Source organism: Megachile rotundata, chromosome 6 (assembly GCF_050947335.1).
Source record: "Megachile rotundata isolate GNS110a chromosome 6, iyMegRotu1, whole genome shotgun sequence".
NCBI lineage: Eukaryota > Metazoa > Arthropoda > Insecta > Hymenoptera > Megachilidae > Megachile > Megachile rotundata.
This window is the reverse complement of record NC_134988.1, coordinates 6,664,746-6,688,094: the sequence shown is the minus strand read 5'-3', so window position 1 is coordinate 6,688,094 and position 23,349 is coordinate 6,664,746. Positions and strand designations below refer to the sequence as shown.

General features: G+C 33.8%; 1 protein-coding gene across 9 annotated transcripts; it reads right to left on the bottom strand.

The window, feature by feature from the left end:
- Positions 1-13,120: 13,120 nt before the first annotated feature.
- LOC100878914 (ubiquitin-conjugating enzyme E2 Q2) lies at positions 13,121-23,340 on the bottom strand. Of its 9 annotated transcripts, none has more exons than XM_012298515.2 (7): positions 22,997-23,340; positions 21,024-21,371; positions 20,775-20,934; positions 20,550-20,701; positions 20,039-20,333; positions 19,761-19,905; positions 13,121-14,759 (listed from the first exon to the last, which is right to left on the bottom strand). In XM_012298515.2, exons 1-7 carry the CDS (start codon positions 23,192-23,194, stop codon positions 14,495-14,497), a joined length of 1,563 nt encoding a protein of 520 aa, XP_012153905.1. In that variant the 5' UTR covers positions 23,195-23,340; the 3' UTR covers positions 13,121-14,494. The 9 variants fall into 9 exon arrangements, 6 of the variants coding, with proteins under 6 accessions (XP_012153905.1, XP_012153906.1, XP_012153908.1 ...); XM_012298516.2 differs by having other exon boundaries at positions 23,033-23,340; XR_001097531.2 differs by having other exon boundaries at positions 14,620-14,759; positions 19,761-19,853.
- Between the last annotated feature and the right edge of the window lie 9 nt (positions 23,341-23,349).

Sequence of the window (23,349 nt, the reverse complement as noted above, 5' to 3'; positions counted from 1 at the left end):
ACGAATGACTGACTCACGATCGTTCGGGAAGGAAACCAGACCAGAAGGATGGAATGCACAATACGATGGACCGACTTGTCATGGCGGTTCCGGGACGGGTCCATTCCGCTGTATCTCGGATGTGTATCGATTGATAGCGACATGTTTCATCGGTACAGAAACTGATGATTATTTATGATAAGGTTAGGTTGTATTGATTGACGCTTTGATATCGGGATCCGTTTTAGAGGGACAAATGTAGCCAGAAACTGACTGCTAAGTGTTTAACTGTCTGATAAATGGAGGAAGATAAAAATTCGTTTGAGAACATTGAGGATGCAATTTTTGGAGACTGAAAGGTTATTTTAATTTGAGATCTGGCAGATGTTAGCGAAAATTAATTATGAGTATAATTACTTTGATAACTGATACCATATATTCCAACAATTGCATTAGAAAAATTTTACCATCATCAAATGACTTTTTCATCATCAAGTGATTTTTATGATCACGAAACATAAAGGATGAACATTTCACGTTATGTTACATTATGCGTTATGCTGCGCATTGTGAGGCAATGTGTTATGAGGCAATTACTTATTGCGTTACACCGTGAGGCCACACGTTGCAAAGTTATTCGTTATGAGGCCGCGTAATTGAGTCGTGACAAAAGACTGATGTTAGACCATGAATTATCGGACAATCTGTTGTAATTCTATGTATTATGAAGCCACTTGTTGCTGTCTAACGCGCTATGAGGCTGAGCATTTATAAAGCCCAAACGCTGTGAGGCCATAGATTATGCGATATTACATTAAGAAGCCACGTATATGTATATTCTAACGCTATTAGTAATTCAACTTAATCTACATAATTTGACTTCTAAGCTAACCTATCATTCCTAAAATTTAACCTAAAATTTCTAACCTAACCTCACACAGCAAATGAATAACACAAACAAAAACAAGTAAAACACATAATTTTTTAAATTTCAAAAATCTTTATTTATTAAAACTCTAGCGCCATTTATAATTGAACCTAACCTAAATAATTTAACTTATAACCTAACCTAACATAATTATACAGTAAATAAATGACACAAATACAGAAAAATAAATTTATAAATACTAATAAGTTGTAAATATCAAAAAATTCCATGACAAAACATAAATCCGTCGCATGTGAGGAAATGAAGAAAAAATATCGGTTGTTTTCTTTGATTTCCTTCGGACAGGTTTCAAGATCTCGATTTCAATCCACGTGTACCAAGCAATTTCGAAAAGCGATCGGATAATCATACTTGGCCGAAGACACTGGAACCACATCAACTGAATACCCTCGGGAGGTATCACGAATTACGGGGCGGAGCTTAGAAGTCTCGGTCACAGAATAGAAACCGATTAAGCGAAACAACCAACTGACTACACCTGTTGATATTTCCCTAGCCGTTGTACATCCTCGGCCACGTACGGCTACAAGCAACTATGTCTACACTGAGCGTTTCGCAACTTCTGCTTCAAAAAAAGAACGTACCTTAACAGTGGGTTTACGGAACCCGTAAAAGGGCCTTAGATTCCTTGTTTTCAATTACAAAAATTATTGAGCTTTTGTCAAAATGTTAACCTTCATAGAGCATCGTTGTATAAGGTAGTCGGTTGTTTTTATAGTTTAGTTTCAATTTAAATATATGTGGTCATTGAATGTCCGTAAATGTAGGATTAAACTAACATTCGTCAGTTACGTCTTACGTGTCTAGTGTCTCTGTCTAAGTTTCTTATTGGAACAAGTAGGTATAATAAGAGGCGACACTCTGACAAAGAAACTACTTTTAGAGAGAGACGGAAAGGTACAACAAATTTAGATGGCCGTACAAAATGAAACGGGGTGGTATTTCGAAAAATGTACATAGTGTGTATGGTTCGACAAACGATACTGCACATTCATTCATAAATTATTTGTAGCTTATTCATAAGAAATACTTTATTTATGTAATTTGTGATAATGTAAATATTTTGTCCTCTGTAACACATTCACCGGTAATTTATTTGTAATAATTATTTTATTTCCCTGTAACACATTCTGTATTTTCTTGTGACAGTTCGTCGTTTCTTTATAAGTTAATAATCGTTTCTGTAATATATATTCTTCAAATATATTTTGTAATCATTTTAGTATACTTTTTTTCAACTTTTCAGTGTCGTAAAATTGATGGAAATATTTCGAGAGCGAATATTAGTAATATAAAGAAAAATTTCTAATTATTAGAGACTGACGTGAAATGCATTTGATTTAAATTTCGTCTATAGAACCAATTTAAAGGGACAGGCTTCGTCGAACATCAAAGGTATCGCCTAGAGGCGCGCTTCTTGTACTTACTCTTTGTTAGAGCTATGCTCTACATAAATTTATCTATATGAATATTTCTTAGAGACAATACTAGCTCATATGAATAACGTGTGATTTTAATTAGACTAACACGACTTTAATTAAAGAATCATGCAATTTTAATTAAACTCTATTTAATGATTACGATTAAAAATTCAGGTTATGTAAAATCAAATTTAGGGAGACTCCAGTTTAATCAACAATTAAATGAATTAATAACAATCTACGAAGCAATTAATTTTGTGGAAGGTTAATATCAGAATTGGAGTTCTGTATCATGGAGAAGGATAATAATAGCTTGAACTATTGCAGTAGATTCTTGGAATAGAACATAGGGATAGAATGTATCATAGTGTGGGTAAAGGGACTGGAAACCATTGGGGAATGAAACAGTATGGTAAACTGATGTTCATATTTAATTAGCTGCTGCCTTGTATTACACGAACCAATAATTTGTAATTTAAAAGTTTGAAACTATTTTAAAATTTTTAATATAGAAACTCGAATGTGTGTAAATTTACACTTGCTAAATTATTATATTTAAAAATTTGTCATTTCATATATTTGCAGCTTTTGAACCTGAAAATTTGATATTTCTGAATGTTTGAAATTGATGTATTCCAGTTTTTCAATTTTTAAATGTAAAAATTTATAAATCTATAATTTTGAAATTTCTGAATTCTTAAATTTAAATTCTTTGACATTTTTTGTTTCTAAAATTTATTTTTAAATATGTGAAGTTGATGTACTTCGATTTTTAAATTTAAAGGACTTGTTGCTTCTACATTTGAAAATTTCTCAACTCGAAAATTTATAAACAACTTAAAAATTCCTAAATTTGAATATTTAAAATTTCCAATCACGTAAATCACAAACTAAAAAACCTCTCAATCATAAATTAAAAGTGTTTACATTATTAACCGTTTGCACTCCTTAATTTCTTTTATTACTACCTACTCTTTAATTTACAAAATAGGTCAAAAAAGGGGCTCTCAATAAAATGTACAGCAAATGTAGTGAAGAGTATGTGACAAATACATTTTTCATTTATAAATACTAAATAAATGAAAATATTTAACCAATCTATTAATCGAATTAATCATAAGATACGAAAGAAATGTAACGTTGAACCACACTCGACGCAGTAGTGCAGAAGGTTAAAATTTCTGGATATCAAAATTTAAAATCTATAAACACTTCCACCTCTCTAAATATCTCAAACAGTGTAATCATTTTCCTACTATAATCTCAAGAATTTCTAGTAAATTTAACCGAGAGCAATCAATCATATCCAGGCATGGACTATTAGAGCCAGCTTCTGGCGTTGCTTTCTGTATAATCCAGAGTATCCTTATATTTCTAGAGAGAACAGTTCATAGAGCCATTGCAGATTCTTTCGAAATATCGACGCGGTATAAAGGTAAAACGACGATGAAAATTGATGTACACGCTGCTCCAGAGCTTAACGTAACACGCTCTGCACCTGGTTGGGATCCAATGAATTCTCTTAATTCACCCTGTCAACGCAAAAGCCAAACGCTCTGTATCGTAGCGAACCATTGTTAGCGGCTAAGCATTATGCACCGTTGCCACGGCAATATCCATATAATATGTTTATATAGCATTAGGTAATATAAAGTGCATTCACGGGGGTACAATATATTATAACGTTAAAATTACATCGGCGCGTATCCGGTTATTGAAAGTCTTCCATCGAGTCTGGTAATCAGCAATAAGTCACGAACCTCGATCGAATAAACGGATTTGCATTGCATAAAGATGAAAATCGGCAACAATATGCAAACTTTATGAGTATTACCTGAATTGATTCCATTTTGTCGGGAGAGTGTACTCGATACCTATTTTTCAATCGTATATAAATGATAATCATATACAATCGTATACAAATGATAAATCAACGCTGTGTACGATGGTGATAATTGGGGGATGCTATATTAATTGTACAGATTATTCTATATAATATTAATAATATATAGTAATAAATATTGTTATACATAATATATATTGAATAAATAAACTTAACCTATTCTAGACTAAGACAATTTAAATGGCTGAGCTATAAAAGCAGAAGGATAAATGAGTTTATGCCTTCAATAAATGAAACTAACCTATCCTGGATTAAGGCTGTTAAAATGACTGAAGCATAGTAGGAGAAGGACAAATGAATTTATATCTAGAATAAATGAACCTAGCCTATACTAACCTAACGCTATTAAAATGGCTGAACTATAAAAGCAGAAGGATGAATGAATTTATACTTGCAATAAATGAACCTAACCTATCCTGGATTAAGGCTGTTAAAATGACTGAAGCATAGTAGGAGAAGGACAAATGAATTTATATCTAGAATAAATGAACCTAGCCTATACTAACCTAACGCTATTAAAATGGCTGAACTATAAAAGCAGAAGGATGAATGAATTTATACTTGCAATAAATGAACCTAACCTATTCTGCATTAAGGCTGCTAAAATGACTGAGGCATAGTAGGAGAAGGACAAATGAATTTATATCTAGCATTAATGAACCTAGCCTATATTAATGTAACTCTATTAAAATGGCTGAACTATCAAAGCAAAAGGATGAATGAATTCATACCTCGAATAAATGAATTTAACCTATACTAGTTTAAGACTATTAAAATGGTTGATGCACAAAAGCAGAAGTACGTATGAATTCATACCTCGAATAAATGAACCTAACCTATTCTAATTTAAGGCTATTAAAATGGTTGATGCACAAAAGCAGAAGGACGTATGAATTCATACCTCGAAGAAATGAAACTATCGTATCCTAACTATTAAGATGGCTGAAGTATAATAGAAAAGCAGGAGGTATGAATTTGTACCTGAAATAAATGAACCTAACCTAACCTATCATAGCCTAAGGCTAATAAAATGGTTGAAGCACAAAAGCAGAAGAGCGAATGAACTTGTACCTCGAATAAATGAACCTACCCTACCCCAACTATTAAGATGTCTGAAGTAAAAAAACAAGACGAAGGATCTTGTACCTCGAATAAATGAACCTAACCTATCCTACCCTAAGGCTATCAAAATATTTGAAGTCCGAAAGCAGTAGAACGAATGAACTTATACCTCGAGTAAATAAACCTATCCTATCCTAACTATTAAGATGTCTGAAGCAAAAAAACAAGACGAAGAACCTTGTACCTCGAATAAATGAACCAATCCTCTCCCAACTATCAAGAAGTCTGAAATAGAAAAACAAGACGAACGAATTTATGCGGTAACACCAATCAGCGTTAAATCTTGCCAGAATTCAGCGTATCCTTGCCACATTGCGTCCGCTGTTTATGACACGCCGTTATCAGCGACATGCTCGCGTTAAGAGACGCGAGACATCACGTGTGCCAACAACAAACACCGCACGACCCGTTGATTTTCTCGTGACCCGGCCGAAAACAGCAGCTAATTCTCAGTTATCACCAGCTCCCAGCGTACACCCGTTAAATTTGTCCGATTGCCGATGGCACTCGCTACACGCGGCTGGATCAATTAGTTTAATGACGAAGGACCCGGAGGCGTCACTGCGAGCTATATGCCGACACGACCCGACGCTACACGTCCCGCTAATTGACTGTGATTAATACTTAATCGTGTCTAAGTTGCTGCCACATTACGGTTGTCGGTGCGCTCCATTTACCCCTTCTGCTTTTTCCGTTTTCGTCGCTAATTGCGAGTAATTCGGATTCTTACACTCGCTGGGTCATCCATTTCGATTACAATTTTTTTTTTTAATGTATTTGGGGAATTTAAATGTATACAGCGCTCTTGTTGATATTCGTTGTTTGTGGAGGTACTTTCATTTTGTTGAATATTTTCGTTTTTGTGTAAATAAATTGTGTATATTTGTATGAATAAGTTATTTAATTCTGTTGAAGTAGCTGTGATAATGAAGATGATAGAGTAGTGCCATCTACTTTAGCCCCCTTGAAATATTAAGAACCAACCTAACCTAACTCTTTATTTAACCTTTTCAAAACATTAAGTAAGAGTTATAAGACACTCTGTATATAATATAAATTGTATTGACATTACTAATCAAGATTTCACTGATCAATGTTTAATTATTGCACTCTGGACAATAAAATGCTTTCGTCAAACGTTTATTTCTAAATTTCCTTCGACTCAACCTAACCTAACCCTCTACTTAACCTTCTCAAAACATTGAGTAAGAGTTACAAGACACCCTATATATAATACAAATTGTATTGACATTACTAATCAAGATTTCACTGATCAATGTTTAATTATTACACTGAGGACAATAAAATGCTTTCGTCAAACGTTTATTTCTAAATTTCCTTCGACTCAACCTAACCTAACCCTCTACTTAACCTTCTCAAAACATTGAGTAAGAGTTACAAGACACCCTATATATAATACAAATTGTATTGACATTACTAATCAAGATTTCACTGATCAATGTTTAATTATTGCACTCTGAACAATAAAATGCTTTCGTCAAACGTTTATTTCTAAATTTCCTTCGACTCAACCTAACCTAACTCTCTTCTTAACCTTCTCAAATTCTCAAATTAAGATTTCCTAACCACCCTGTATATAATACTTGTTGTACTGATATCACTAAATAAGATAAATTTTCAATTATTAAACTATAAAAACAAAATGGTTGATCACGAAGCGGCGTTAAAAGGTTTCTGTGAGGTTTTCGCGTGTGCATCCCTGAACCAAAAGCTGTTGTCCGTTCAAAACTCGTCCCTAATAGTGGAAAGCTTCCATTACGAATCCGTTGGCCACGTACCGGCAAGTCTGACAATTTAACAAGTTCCCGGACCGACGAATTTGACCATCGCTGCGGAAGCAATAAGGAACAACTTCGGTTTTCGCGTGACAAGACTCGTACACCGGCCCATTAAACGGCGAATCGATTTCTGGATAACTTCAACAAATCATGGTGTTATCTCGATGGAGGCAGCGGAGACCATTTTTAATTTTAATCCGAATACATTCATCTCGGTTTTCTTCGAAAAACTTTAATCAAGTCGATAGATTTTAATTAAAATTTTATTTCTTCCTAAATTTTTATCGGAAATTTGACTTGGAGGTTGGAAGGCGGAAATTAGAATAAAAAGTTGGAAAGGTTTAGAGAAAGGTAAATTAAGTTCGTTGCAGGTTCGTGATAAAATTATGTTTTTCAGGAAAGAAGAGAATTTAAATGAAATTTTTAAAATAGCTTCATTTGCTCGAAAAAGTTCGTGACATTTTTATCAGGTCAGAGTATACTTTTAATAGATAATGGACTTTTCTGTAAATATAAAAAATTCTTATTCTTTCATTTCTGTTTTTATACGTATTCCTTCATATTTTAATAAATAGATTTTATCTCTTACAATACATTGAAATTAAAACTATAGAAAATTAAATGAACACATGACAAATTAATATACAGGGTGTTACATGTAACGCTACTCACGATTTTTCTCGCACTTGCCACCTTACGAAAAAAAGTTTAGAACAATATTTGCAGGGTATGAAGTGCACAATAGATATTAGTAAAGCAAATTTTGAAAACAGTTTGTTCTCTCGGCAAAGTCAAGGTCACCTTGGGTTTTTTAAATAGAAACATACATTTTTTTTATTCATAACTTTAAAGGACATCGAGACGAATTCAAAACACATATTACATGACATTTTTATTAACATATTACTCGATTTACAGAAGAGCAAATGTGAAGTAAAAGACCGGAATATTACGTGATGGAAGACGGCATACATTTTGAACATGTAATTAAATAAAGTGTACTTTTCTTACATTCTAGTCGCGTGTTTACATTCAGTAATCTCTTCGGTATCAAATAATGGTTACATTACCAAAGTCAAAAGCTAAGTACTTCACATTTCCTCTTCTGTAAAGAGTTGAATCAATCATTCGACTCTGTCGTAGGACAAAATTTCCGTGTTTGTTTCTGGGAGAGATCAAAAAAGCTTTTCGGATATTAACGTGCAAATGTTCAATCGTCAGCCGGATTTTTCTTCGCGATGTTGTAAACCCTTCTCCTAGAGTATACCATAAAAAATATCTATGACTCACGTCGCCGTAGACATCATTTTTCTCGAAGTTACGGCGAAAGCGGTTGCCTCCCCAGACAACTTTTTATAGTGAATATACGCCGAGAATACGAGCAAAATTGATTTTGTTCTGTCCGGTTTTAGATATAGCAAAGAAAGCAAAAGTGAGTGAAAAATGTATATTGCGTTCAATCTTGATTTTCGACAAAACAACGGATTACATTTGTAAGAATTTGTGTGGCGATTATTAACGAATCTATTACATCAAAAATATTTGGTAATTTTAAATTTTATTTATTTAGGGAAAATTGTTATTTTGTTTAGAGAATGAGGGGTGTAAAACGCAAATTATTTTGATGTAGATTTTTTTTCAGAACAAAGAAGCAAAAATGAAAGTTTTGCATTTTTATTATGGTTATAACTATAATTAAAAAGTGTGCTAAAAATATTAGCAAAGGAACTGCAGCAAAAATAAATATTTTGTAATACTATTTTTTCGTTCAGAAGAAATTAATTCTGTTGAAAAGTGAGAAACTCTTAAAGTAAAAATTGTACAAATCCTTTCCTGCTTCAAAATAAAAATCCAAAAATTACAGAAATTGTGCATTTACATAACAATTAAATGCACTTATAATATTAATGAAATAGCACCAGAAATATTCTATAATACAATTCCCCCAGATAAAAATGATTTTGTCCATTAAAAAGAGCCAAAAGTATTAAACTTACTCGAACTAAAAATCATTGCATTTGCAAAAAGTATAACCTAAAAAGCGTATTAAGTGCTTAAAAAGACTTGGAAAGAAAACTAAATTAATTAATAATTTATACAGTGAAATTAGCTACCTCGTTGCAAAACAAGGATGAATCGATACATTTAATAAATCAACGTCGCAGTAAAAGCAAAAATCATTAGTTTGAACGAAAAGAAACGTAGAATCTCATTAGAATTACAAGAAGTAGAGGAAGAAATACCTTCACACGCTGACCCTTGTTGCGGTAACAACCGTCTACAGTGGTACGATCATTACTCGTTTTCTCTACCGGCTGACTTTTTCCTTTCTTTGCTACTTCTTGTCTGACAACGATCCTCCATTTTCCCTTACTTGTGTTCTTTCACTTCAAACCAATACATATTCTTCTTCCTTTAGCGAAACAAAACTGTGCACGGAAGGTGTACGGGGGATTAAACTAATGATTCTAACACTTTCAAGCTTTTTTATTCGGAATTTAATACGTTGAATGCTGCGAGAATGAGAACTCACTTAACTGGCGATATAAAGGATGTGGTGATATAAAATAGCTGGCAATGGAGGTTGTATGGATGGAACGTTTAGCAATATAAATTTCGGCGATATAGATGTAGTGATGTAGGACATGCGGCAATATAGCACATATGGCGATACAAAATGTGTGAGAATGTGAAACATGGCGATATAAAATGTATTGTAATATGAAACATGTAATAGGATGCATCATAGCGATATAGAAGGTATGATGATATAGAATGAATAGCCATATGACTTTTGGTGATATACGAAGAGGGTATGGTGATATATGTAGCAAGATGACTTTTGGTGATATAACAAGAATAGTAAGATGACTTTTGGCGATATAGAAAGAGTAGCAAGATGACTTTTGGTGATATAGAAAGAGTAGCAAGATGACTTTTGACGATACATAAAGAGTAGCAAGATGACTTTTGGTGATATAGAAAGAGTAGCAAGATGACTTTTGGCGATACATAAAGAGTAGCAACATGACTTTTAGCGATATAGAAAGAGTAGCAAGATGACTTTTGGTGATATAGAAAGAGTAGCAAGATGACTTTTGACGATATAGAAAGAGTAGCAAGATGACTTTTGGTGATATAGAAAGAGTAGCAAGATGACTTTTGGTGATATAGAAAAAGTAGTAAGATGACTTTTGGCGATGCATAAAGAGTAGCAAGATGACTTTTGGCGATATAGAAAGAGTAGCAAGATGACTTTTGGCGATATAGAAAGAGTAGCAAGATGACTTTTGGTGATATAGAAAGAGTAGTAAGATGACTTTTGGCGATACATAAAGAGTAGCAAGATGACTTTTGGTGATATAGAAAGAGTAGCTAGATGACTTTTGGCGATACATAAAGAGTAGCAAGATGACTTTTGGCGATATAGAAAGAGTAGCAAGATGACTTTCAGGGATATAGAAGATATGATGATATAGAACGTCTAACAATATAAATCCGGCGATATAGAAGATGTAATGATGTACAACATACGGCAATATAACACATATGGCGATATAAAACGCGTAGCAATGTAAATCGTGGTAACCGAACGAATGATGATATAGAACGCGTAGTAATATACATTTTGGCGATATAGGAAACGTGATATGGAACATGCGGCAATATAGAACGTATGACAATATTACTTTGCAGTATAAATTGTAACAACGTAAATCATATGTATAGCGATACAAATTATGTTATAACGCATGATGCATGGCGATATACATAGAATGTAGGGAAATATAAGTTGTGGCGATATAGAACATATGAAAATAATGATACGTAGCAATAACAAAATAATGGTATGTAGCGATATAAGACAAATAACCAATATGAGTTGTGAAACGATATAAGACTCATGGTGATATAAAAAACACGGTGATATATAAAAAAAAAACTTGCTAAATCGGCAATATAACAAAATTTCACTATAATAATCCATGCATACATTTTATATGCATACAAAGCAATGTTTACATTTTTATAGTAATGCACTTTAATCTCCATATAGAACTCATTCAACAAAAATTGCAATATAACAAGAGTCTACTAAACAATCGTCAATCTTAAAAATTGCAACTGAAAACGCATAATACATTAACTATATGAAATTATGATACAGATTAAGACATTCAACACTTTTAATAAATGTACAGAACTTTAAATCACCCCGAACAAGTTTAGTTACAACTAGCAATTACATTGCCACGTTCATTATCACGGTCCTATTCAGTCTTCCCTAGGGTCACATAACAGTTAGTGAATTAAAATAATTATAAAACAATACCGAACAATTACGACGCGGCGTTGAAAAACGAAAAAATGTTGTAAGATAATAGATTGTTGCAGAGATACCGTAGTTCACAATGGACACGTTATCGGATATTGCATGCATATAGGGTGCAGGCAAGCATCCCATGGGAAATACAAACAGATAGTAGCGACGTATACAACATATTAAACCGTGCCGTGTACGGAACTGATTATCAACGCAGTATCATACATTAAGTTTCTCCGCAATGAAATTATACCCGTCTGTTGATTCATCAAGTGATTGTTGCTTTGTTTGTTGCGATTATGCAACTGCTCCTGTTTGCTCCGCTCGGAAACTCTAATGAGACCTAATTACGTTACCGGCTCTTATTTCGGCGGCAAAAAAATGTTAACGAGTCAACCGTTTCTTTTTATCGCTATATTGGAAAGGGATTATTTAATTAACGCAACCTATGCATATTCTCAAATTACGCTGACGCGAAACAATTACGTTATTTAAATAAAGAAAATATTCTTGAAGGATAAGGATATTGATCAAATGATAAATATCCTTCTCCCTGTCACATTAAATCAGAAATATTTCCAATTTATTGATTTTCCAATTTAAGATTTTTCACGGTTACCTCACATAAATTAACAGAGAATTATTACTACAACAGACTCTTCTTATATTGCCATCGATGGAAATATAATAGCATGAAACTCTGTAATCAGTAATGAAGGAAATGTTCTATTAATTTAATAACTAGCTAGGTCATTACGTTTTGAGAAATTATCGTTAAGTAATAAAGCTGTAGATGATTAAAAATTATCAGTTGTGAGGCCAATAACATGATGGGCATATGTGACATTCGTAATGCCATTAAATAGTGGTGAAAAAAGAACTCTGAGGCCATTAAACCATGGCGAACAATAGCTTATGAGGTCATTAAATAGGGATCAATATGCACTTGTGAGGCCACTAGATAGGAAAGTTCCGCTAGTAAGGCCAATAAATAGGGCAGAAAGTCACTTTTAGGGCCATTGAATATGAGAAAGTCTATTTTTGAGGCCACTAAATTGAGAAGAAAGGTACCTTATGATAACCATTAAATAGAAAACTTCAGCTCGTGAGGTCATTAAATAAGGGAGAAAGACCGTTGTGAGGTCATTAATTAGGGGGAAATCAACTTGTGAGGCCATAAGATAGGGTGGTGGTTAAATTGTAAGGCCATCAAATAGGGCGGTGGTCAAAATGTGAGGTCATCAAATAGGGGGATGGGAATCTATTTGTGAGGTCGTTAAAAACGGGCTAAAGTCCGCTTGTAAAATAAGGTAAAATATTCAATTGTGAGGTAGTTATATAAAATAGAAAGTCTAGTTGTGAGGCCAATGAATAGTGAGTGCGGCGTCTGTGATGCCATTAGTTACATAAAAAGCCGTATATGCGTGGGTGTAAGTTCTTGTACAGTAATAACATAATAAAAATATCCCTAAATGTCAAAAGTACCCAAAATTTCCAAAATGTCTAAATATCGAAAATCGATTGAAGCAAACATACAAATTGTACAAATACATTTGAATAATCATAGCCACAAAACGGGAAGTAAAAATAAAATGGATGGAAACAAAAACCACTATATTCGGATTCTTTTTTATTAAAATTTTTATTTCCTGTGTTTCGTAGCGCTCTTCTAAATAATAATTAAACGTAACTTAATTCAAAGGTCGCGACGTGAGACTGCGCGATAGTCAAAGAGAAACGGAGAAAGTTATAATTGAAAGTTGTTAATGCTAAACTCGTTCATTCAGGTGGGCAGAAATGGTACGACATATAATGCATATGGGGTTGATGGGTCAGATTCTTTTTCTTGTTCAAGACACGTAGAATCACCTTAAGATTATAGATTGACGACGACGACGACAACGGGACAAAGCGACCCAGCCCATCAATTTGATTGGCTGTTATTTTTTTTGATTAATTAATTGGATAGATACATAGGCAAGATACACAAATACATTTGGAGAAAGTAGACAGCTAGACTCGTTTGTTTTTTTCGTTTTCACTTTTAGTTAACACTGGAATAACCACGTCACCATAATTTTTAAACAAATTTATAGCGTTATTTTTTTTAAATTATATTCTTATTCTACAAAACATAATTTTCTTTTAACAAGATATAACATTTAACGATGTAAATAATTTTATTTTGACAGCGTGAGATACTGAAAATATTTAATTCGAGAAGTATTTTTGTTAAATAATTATAATTATTTCATTTTTATTTAAACTTTGAATTCAAAATTATTCTTTCTGTTTTCAATTGACTAAGAATAAATTTAAGATATAAATCAATATCGCTGTAATTGTTGCGTATCAAATGACCAATTTTGAAGTACGATTTCATTACATAAGAATATCACAAAGTAACACTTGCAATATATCAAATTAAAGCTTAAGGTATGAACAAATTTGTTATATAAATCATTTATTAATAAAATTAACATAACATGATTAGCTACCGGCCTCAAAGCAAGGTATCTCTCGCTATAAAACTTTAAATGAACCCAATTAAACTTCTAATAAAATTTGATAACATGATGTCACAAAATAGCACTTCTGATACACCAAATTAAAGGTTAAGGTTTCAAGAAAATGGCGGTATAAACACTTTGTCAATATTCTCAATACAAAATGGCTGATCCTATATTGGAAGGATAATAACCTTAGTGCCTAGATGTGAATGGATTCAACGAACAATTAATCATTTTGTATTAAGTGTATCGATAATCTATTTATATACAAATTTTCCTTAAACTTCTAGCTTCAATTTGATGTACTCTAAACGTCATTTGGCCATACTTTTCTTTCATGAAATTACCTTAAACTTCATATGTTCCAAAGTGCCATATTAGTAATAATTGTCAGTCAGCCATTTTATATTTAGAACATCGATAAACTATTAACATAGAAATTTTCACTAAACTTTGATCTTTAATTTGACATACTTTTGCACCATTTTTATGTCATAAATTCGATACGCACGGTAATAAGAACAGTAACCAGAAATTTAAGGTCCAAATGGCGGATGTGATTGGTTGTTCCAATGTCAAACAGGAACGCCAGTGACATTTGACACGACAGAGTGTATAAAAAAGATAGCTTTAATGCGATACAGGCCGATTTTTTGTTTCTGCGGTATATCGTATATATACGAGAAAAATCTTGACGTGGAAGAGGGAATGCAACAGTTCCGGCTTTAATCAGTCTTCGAATCGAAAGTCCACTGTAAAAAGTTGAAAGTTCATTAAGCATATCGCACAAGTATAAATCTACGCTCGTTTAAAGAGAAACCGGCGAGAGAAACCATTTCCAAAATCGAATCAGCAAACATCTGAACCTTCTTCTTCATTTCAGTACACTCTTTTTTTTTAATAATACATATAATCACAACCAAAATCAAAATTCCATTTATCGATGCAAGAGTGAGGAGAATTTTTCACTTCGTTTAAAAGTAGACAGGACATCTTTATTTCTCATTCGCAGTTTACATCGTTCTTGGTCAATCTTTAACATTTTTCCAACCATGCAGAAAACGGAAAATAAGCAATCGGTTGTTTCAGACTCAACAGAACTGTTTAACACGTTGACTGCCGTGAAGACAAATGACTGTTAGCAAATAGGTGAATTGGCTAGATTTGAAATTTGAAAGCTTTTGTGTGGAATAATTTATATTTTGACACTTTGAGCTTCTTTGATGTAATAGACTCTTGTTATATTGATATGGACAGGGCTGTAAGACAATTTAAGCCACCACTTATTATTATAATAGACTTCTGTTATATTGCCATGATTACAGAAACAGAATTCCGAGATCTCAAGATTCAGCAAACTCAAAAATCTCAAAGTTCTAAGAATTTAGAGGTCCAAAAGCTTCAAAGTCTCAAGGACCCAGAATCGCAAAAGTTTCAAAGCTTCAAGCACCCAGAATCCCAAAAGCTTCAAAATCCTAAAGTTGTTATGGTTAGATTTTCATTCTCAAGGTTCTGAAATCCCAGAAGATTCTAAAGATCCCAAAGACCCAAAGTTTTTATGTTTCAAGATCCAAAAATCTCAAATTTCAAAATTTCTTTAAATTGAATTTGAGTTACATCCAAATCCTCATAATTCGACCGCCAGTGTCTTCGGCTATCTCCGTGAATCTTTGTGCATTCCAATGGTGGAAGAGGTAGGAGGGCATCACCAGAGGGCGTGTAAATTCGCATGATGGGAAACTCCCTTACCGACAATATAACGAGAATCTACTGTAATTTGAAAACTTGTAATTTCGTGACGTACATTACTGAAACATCCGTACATAAATGTTCGATACAAAAATAAATACATTGCATTAAAAAATTAAATTGTCAAAGTGTGAATATGGCTTCCTAACATCCAATTTCACAGTGGCAGTTAACGCATTTAACTTTCTCCAATATTAAATAAACAGATACAATTTCCATCACGAAAATTCCCGTTACTTTTGCATCTACCAAAGACCATCGTTTATTTCACAGCTGAGAAAAAAATTTCTGCGTGGATTCATCGATCGGTTAATTACATTGATGTACTTTCTCGAACGTCAAATGGATAAAAACGAGACGAAAACAAAGAGAACAGAAAAGACGCAAGTAAATTCGTATCGTTCAAAACGGTGGTACTACTAACGATATTTGTAGCAAAAATATACAGGCCACGTGGCTGCTTACAATATTACGCTTCGCAAAATTCTTCAATGAAATAGAGAAACTTAACAAGACACGAGAAATGAAAGGTATCTTCGTTTTTTTTTTTTTTTTGTTCTTTTTCGTGATTTTTTTTCTTCTCTTTTGACAAAGAACATAACGGTTAACGACGTCAAACAACCAGTACTCAATGTCAGTCAGGCGTTGGAGGCTGTACAAATCACTGATGCCCACTGACAATGAGCTCATTGATTGTACACACCTTGTTCACTTAAAAATCTAGAGTTTTAATTACGATACTGCTCGCACGAATTTTTCGAAGAAAGAAACCTGGTGACCCATGCTAACCCGCTCGATCGATCCAATTTCGTTATGTTTACGAGTACATCGTACATACACGTGTTATCGTCAAAATAACATATGTATCTCATCTTCATCTTCGTACTTGTCGTTGTTTTTGCACGTTCATATCTCCTGTACAATTGCACGCGTCGATAAGTCAATAGTATGTTTTTTTCTTCGGATAAGGGTGCCGTGATCTAGCGAAAGTTTCGTTTTCGAACATGTTCGCGAACGAAGATGAAATACAAGGAACGGAATATGTATATTTATATACACGAATCGGAGCTGGTGTATGTGTGTGTGTGGACGTGTGTGTGCGTGCATGATATGCACGCGTGTACAGTAGGGCGCAACGTAGGCTCCTCCTGAGGACATAAATGAGAGCCAAAGAAATCCTAGAGGATACAAAAATGAGCTGAGAGAGAACCTGATCTGGAACCCCCTGTCTTTCCACGCGATGGCAAATCAAGACTAGTGAGGAAATACTGCTTCCTCCATACTTCTCATGGTTAAAGAAGGTATAAGTGTCCCATCACTTGTCTTCAATCTTGGGAAAGTCCAGGGAGAGCCAGAGAGAGCCTGACCTGGAACCTCCTGTCTTCCCACATGAAAGAACATAGATAACCAAGGTTAATGATGGCGTACTTAATTTTATCTAAGAGAAACCTAAGTTGCACGCGGCTGTACATGTGTGTGTATGTATCTCTGCGTGTGAATGTATGTATGTACGAAACATGTCGCATTAGACGTTCTGGGAGTGGAATCAAGATCGTATTATCTCGAGTATACGAAATAGAAGTAGAAATTCGCTTGTTAAACGTATGCGCAATAAGTTGTTGATTTTTTTGGCCTTCATGCACGCTATCGCCTAGATAGATGAAACGAAAAGAAACAACGGAAGTCCACGATTGTACAGAATGGAAAACCGAGATACGTTCGTAAATGGTCGGCGAATAAAGACGCACGACAAGGTATAGTCTTCCTTAATTTGTCAAAATACATGTGCAATAATACGTACGTATGTAAGTTTTCGAAAACGCTTAATCGTCTCGCGATCCTAACGGTGCCTTTATTATGCGTCTTTTGTTCTTTGACTGGCCAGTGTAAAACGCTACTGTGGCAGAAACAAATTTTCGAAATTTCACGTTCGATTAGAAATTAATCAGAATGTCTTGAAAAGATTGTACCATCCAAAGACCAGTGATTTCGTCGCGGACGGTGTTCGTATCGTACAATATTTTTGCAACATCCTGTACAATATAGAGTAGAGTATCGCTAACAGTTCGCATGAAAGTACGCCCAAAATACAGACCTAATTTTCGAGTCAATCTCAAGTACATCAATCGCTTTGTAGACGATATAACGAAAATGTGGGTCGTATCAAACGAGTCACACAACCAAATCTAAATTTCAAAAGGAAACAAAGTAATAGTTTCCGAAAAAGAAAAGAAAATTTTAAGAACTCGCATACGAACGTGTGTATGTACATCTATACAACCCTTAACTATTTTATTCAATTACGTTAAGGAAATATATACTAACTAGTATTGCTATGCGATTTCTTTACTCGTAATTATGTCGAACAATTCAGAACCGTCTTTATGGAGGCCCCGAGCCAGAAGCAATTTTTGAAAAAACGAGGAAAGGGTTATAATTGAAAATTTCTATTTATTTAAATATTTAAATATAAATATACATTTTGTAAAATGTATTAAACTATGTGTAATATTTTTTTGTTCAAATGAAATGAAAACTTAACAAAAAATCACTACAATCTTTTTTCAAAATGCATTTATCTGTATTTTGTTTTGGATAAGTACCCATTAATTTTCGAGAGATCAAGAGGCCCTGGACTCGTGTCTAAAGACGGCACTGGAAAAATTGAAATGTGAATTGCAAAAGTTGTTATTTAGAACACAATTGAAAGTAAATGCATATCGATTGAGTTTGCGAGATAAATCAGGCGTGACCAAGTGACTTCCCCCTAATAACTACACGGTCCCCATTGTCTAATGATTTGTCTCTCCATCATTTGATCTGTAGCCCTAAAGTCAATTTACCATGACTCTAGTTATATTGCCACCATATATATTATCCGATAACCCCGTTTAAGAATTTGGAAATTTAGAAACTTAATAATTTTGAAATTTTGGGATCTAAAAATTGGAAAATCCTAAATATCCAAAGCCCGAGAGTCCAGCGTCTAGGTTGCAAAGTCTTAAAGATCCCAAAATTTCAAACTCCTATTATCATTAACTGCACTTCTGTATGTCTATATTTGAAGAATCACCAGTTGGTCATGCCGGAGTTAAGTGAACAATAATTACAACGCAAAGCAGTAAGAAATATGTACATTCGTTATTTTTAATAGCTAACACAGTATCGGTACTGTATCGCAGGGAAAAATTGAAAATAGAATGCTTACAATTAATACTATATCTTCTAAAGCCTCATCATACGCTACTGCAATATTAATTTCATTGAAAACTGTGTCTTACGTCAAGGTACTCGTCTGCAGGTAATGATTTAGTTGTGTGCTCGTTCACATGGTTCAATTATGCTCATTAATGAATAAATAGAAAAAAGAAAAGAAAAAGGAAAGGTAATAGCAAAGCTCGCATTACCCCCAGAAACATCGATTACTGCTTACTTCTTTTAACAAATGTATATACCCAAACAACTTACTTATGAATTGCACAATGAATGAAAGAATTAAAATATAAGATAAAATATGGAACGAATGAAAGCTCACAATGATAAAAAACATTTAGAAAAATTCTCAATATAACTATCTAAGTTGCTAACCGTCGTGTTCCCCCCTGTTTGATAGAACAGGAAGCACGGATTGCGCAAACGCATTTCACAGAATGTTCTACACTGTTTCGTACGTACGTACAACAAATGTGTACTCACGAGAAAAAAGAACTAAGTATTAATCGTTATTTGGAATAATTACGATTCTCAGTAATTCCGAACGTAAGAATCAATTCCAGATAAAAATGATTATACCTCACATTCACAAATGCGATTGGCGTTTCTAATCACTAATTACTAAAAATCTATGCATACAGAATCAAACACTTCACTGTTTGCGCGGCAGCCTTTCTCAGCCATCAAAGGAATTACGCGTTAGATTAAATTCAGTATCCTTAAGTTACCTAGTTAATGTTGTGTTTTGTGTATCAAATCATTATCGTAACAATTATTTGTTGGGCACACACCGAATTAAAGTCTCAGCTGTAAGCACGCCCCAAACTTTTGTTTCCCAGGGACTCGTGTTCATTAGCCATCCTCTTTTGGAGGGGTAAACCAACCTATAACAACATTTAAATACCTGTGTTGACGGTATACTGTATATGCCGAGTTCTATTGTATAGAAAACAGAGAAACATTAAACGCAGTAATCAAATTGCTCATTGACGATATACTAAATTTTACTGAGGAGAAGAAAGAGTAAAATATTAAATGCAACGGTGAGAGAATAAAATCACTTTCTTACCATTCTTTTCGTGTATTTGTACAAGAGACTTGAATGATTGTTGTGCACGTGCTAGACTGTATTGGCCTTGTCCACACACTTTGCTAGCACTACCCGGTCCTTGAAATTGTATGCGCGCTTTTCCCTTCACTAATGTTGCTGAAATCTGCATGATAACTGCTTCGACTGTGTAGGCTGAACTCCAACCTTGTTTTGTTAAGAGCTCCATACAAATAGCGCCTCCTATAAGGACATACCCGCCAGAGATCATGGGATGCACGACTCTAACAAATGGGGGTTCAAAAGGATACGTTTCCTGTAACACAAAACACGTTTCTACTTTATAAAATTGATCGATTAAACGGTCACGTGACGATATTTAAATTGTTATTATAATAAATACCAATACAGTAAATTAATCCTAGCATTAGTAAGAGCATATCATACTTCAGCATAGAATTTACAATATTAAAAAGATACAACTTAAAGCTAAAACATAATTAGAATCAATCTATTGAAATAAGTATTATACCTTAAACAGCATGTTAAGAAGAATACTGTCTTTTCCTTCCTTTTCCTTTAGAAGTATGAGATCGCTGTGCAAAGGTGAATCAGGATCAACACACATCAGCCTGACATTCCATTCATACAAACTGTCATTTACTAATTCTATGCTGTACATTCCTGTAACAAATTTATGTTAATATTTGAGTACACTACAAAACTTAATTATATCAATTTGAGAATGTGTTGTTACCTTTTTTGAAACTGTCACTTCGATAAATGTCGCGCAATTCTTTCATGAGTCTGTCTGTGGCTTGCACGCTTCCACAGACAGATCCCTTTAAATAATCTTGTCTTTGATTTTGTCTCAACCTTTCTAATGTTGCGAGATGTTCCAATTCTATTTCTTCACCCTTCAAAATAAGATTAGTAAATACAGATAAGTATGGATATGATGTACATGTTGTTATTGTTCTTGTATTTACTAATATACTATATTTACCTTACTCTTGGCATTAACATCTCCTTCGTCCATATCTAAATGAAGGTCCTCCTCTGTATCACTTTCTTCGTCTTCATCAATATCTTCAGCATCTTCTGCTTCCATCCTTTGTGCAGCAGCTTCATTTGGTCCTCCTAAGCGTAACGGATCCAAAGCTGTCCTCAACCTTTCAACATCTGGAGGTTCTGGTAACGAGTGAAGTCTACATAATTCTTTTAAGAGAATCCCAACTTGATTAATGACATGGTTGTCTCTTCCTGTGGTAGTACTTAAAATTTGTACCGCATTCGTGACACTTGTCTCCTCTGATTCTGCGAACCATACTGGTGGTGTCGAAGGATAGGTTTCCTGTGACATTCAGTAAAGTTTATGCAATCATTATGCTGAACTTAATCATGATAATTACTTTCAATAATTTATTGTATTTTTAATTAATTTATCCATCTGGTACACAATTTATAATAGTAAATTATTACAATTAGGTTTATTAATCAAAAATTAATTCTTGAAGGCTATTATTAAAAACCGATTGATTTTACAATAATGTTATCACTAGTAATGCTCTGTACAGATATAGAAAGAATTAATGTTATCAGTAATAATATCAGTTGTTGTGTTTCTGTCATAATACTACAATAAAATTTCTTTGAAATAGAGTACTCCCATAATAGCCTTTAAAAATTAATAATAATGAACAGAATATTTGATAATAATTAGGTTGATAATGAATCATTATTATGAACTCATATAATATTTAAATGAGGGTTATTGGCAATTGTAGTTGATCCAGTGTCTGTGCCATGTCTCTATATATATACACATAATACAAATTATAAATTTATTTATTTATAGATTATACATGTATAAATTCAATATACAAACATAGATAACAAATGAAACAAAATAGAAAAATAGAAACAGTTGCAGAAACATAACATATAGAATTAAATATACATGCAATTACAAAGAATTTAAATTGAATACTGTATAAATAGTATGAACTGTTTACAGAAAGATTTATTGAAGCGATCAGTAAAACCACTAAAAAAATCAATTTTATTCATAAACGAATTGGATGATTTTAATATTCAATCAATCAGATTATACGACCTACATTTAGTTTTTACAATAACATAATGAAATGTGTATGATTTCTTTTAAAATTCCAAGTAGTTGCATTACAATGCAGAGACTAACAAGGATGTTCAATTTCTTAAGAAATTAAATTAACATTTCTGAATAATATTACATTTAAGAAATATTATGTGCATTGTCAATTATTAATGACTCATAAATTTCGACTAGAGTTCAACAAAGTAAACAGAAGAATGTGAACGCAATTTTTTTTTTTAAACGCACGTGATCACAATAGATTAATGAACTTCGATGTACGAATCCGATTCAGAGTAGTAGAAAATAAATAAACGTTTCTTTTCGATATTCGATAAAAAAACGAAGAAAATTTCGTAACGAAGCAAACGGTAATGGCAACGGTAACAGCAACGCAAATGGATATGTTCATTGTTATCTGGTTTATCTGCAAATATTATCTGGTGTACACGAAACTGGTGAACACATAGTTTCGCCGTAAACGAGAGCTTCTTTTTCTTCACGAATACAAATAAGCAGAAGAGACACCGAGGGGCCTACCCTCTATTTGTGACATACATTGACCTCTACCGCACTATTAATTCGTCAGAAAATCTCCACGGAAACTGCCTCATGGAAGCGAGAAAGAATCGATCGTAACTACAACAAAATGTACAAGAGCAACGAGAAAGTAATAATAGGGAAAAAACGTGGTACACGATACGGCGGTATTAGATGATCTCGGGCATGGCTCTTGTCAAAAGGCCCAAATAACAACACGAGTGTTATTGTTTCTTTGTCCGAACAGTCGTAGACAGCGATGAAAAGTTAACACGGTCCCGTGTAAACAGGAATGTTCGATAGTTGACAAATATCAAACTTACTCTGTCCGAAATTGTATCCATGCTTGTTACACTTACTGTAATATTGGCGTGTATTTCGTATTTCTTCCCATTTTTACCGACGAACCTGCAGCTGAGTTCGTCCACACTCGCAGACATTATCTGAAATCTCTCATGGCTCTTAGGGAAGACGGACTCAAGAGTTTTGATCTCCTGCTTAAGGGTGTTCAAACAAGCCATTTGGGGGAACGAACGAAAGTGCCGGACCCCAAATTTTCCGGAGATGCTTGTCCGAAAATTGTACAGCAACCCGAAAAGAAACACGACGTACCCGATGACTACCCGACAAAATGGCGACCGCGACTGACTGCTTCGGTCAGCCTCGTACAAATTCG

Coding starts and splice junctions, on each gene's coding strand:
- LOC100878914 (XM_012298515.2), bottom strand. CDS start 23,194: ATGGCTTGTTTGAACACCCTTAAGCAGGAGATCAAAACTCTTGAGTCC. Junction 20,702..20,774: donor AAGTGACAGTTTCAAAAAAG/GTAACAACACAT, acceptor AATTTGTTACAG/GAATGTACAGCATAGAATTA. Junction 14,760..19,760: donor ACAGCTGAGACTTTAATTCG/GTGTGTGCCCAA, acceptor AACTTTTTACAG/TGGACTTTCGATTCGAAGAC.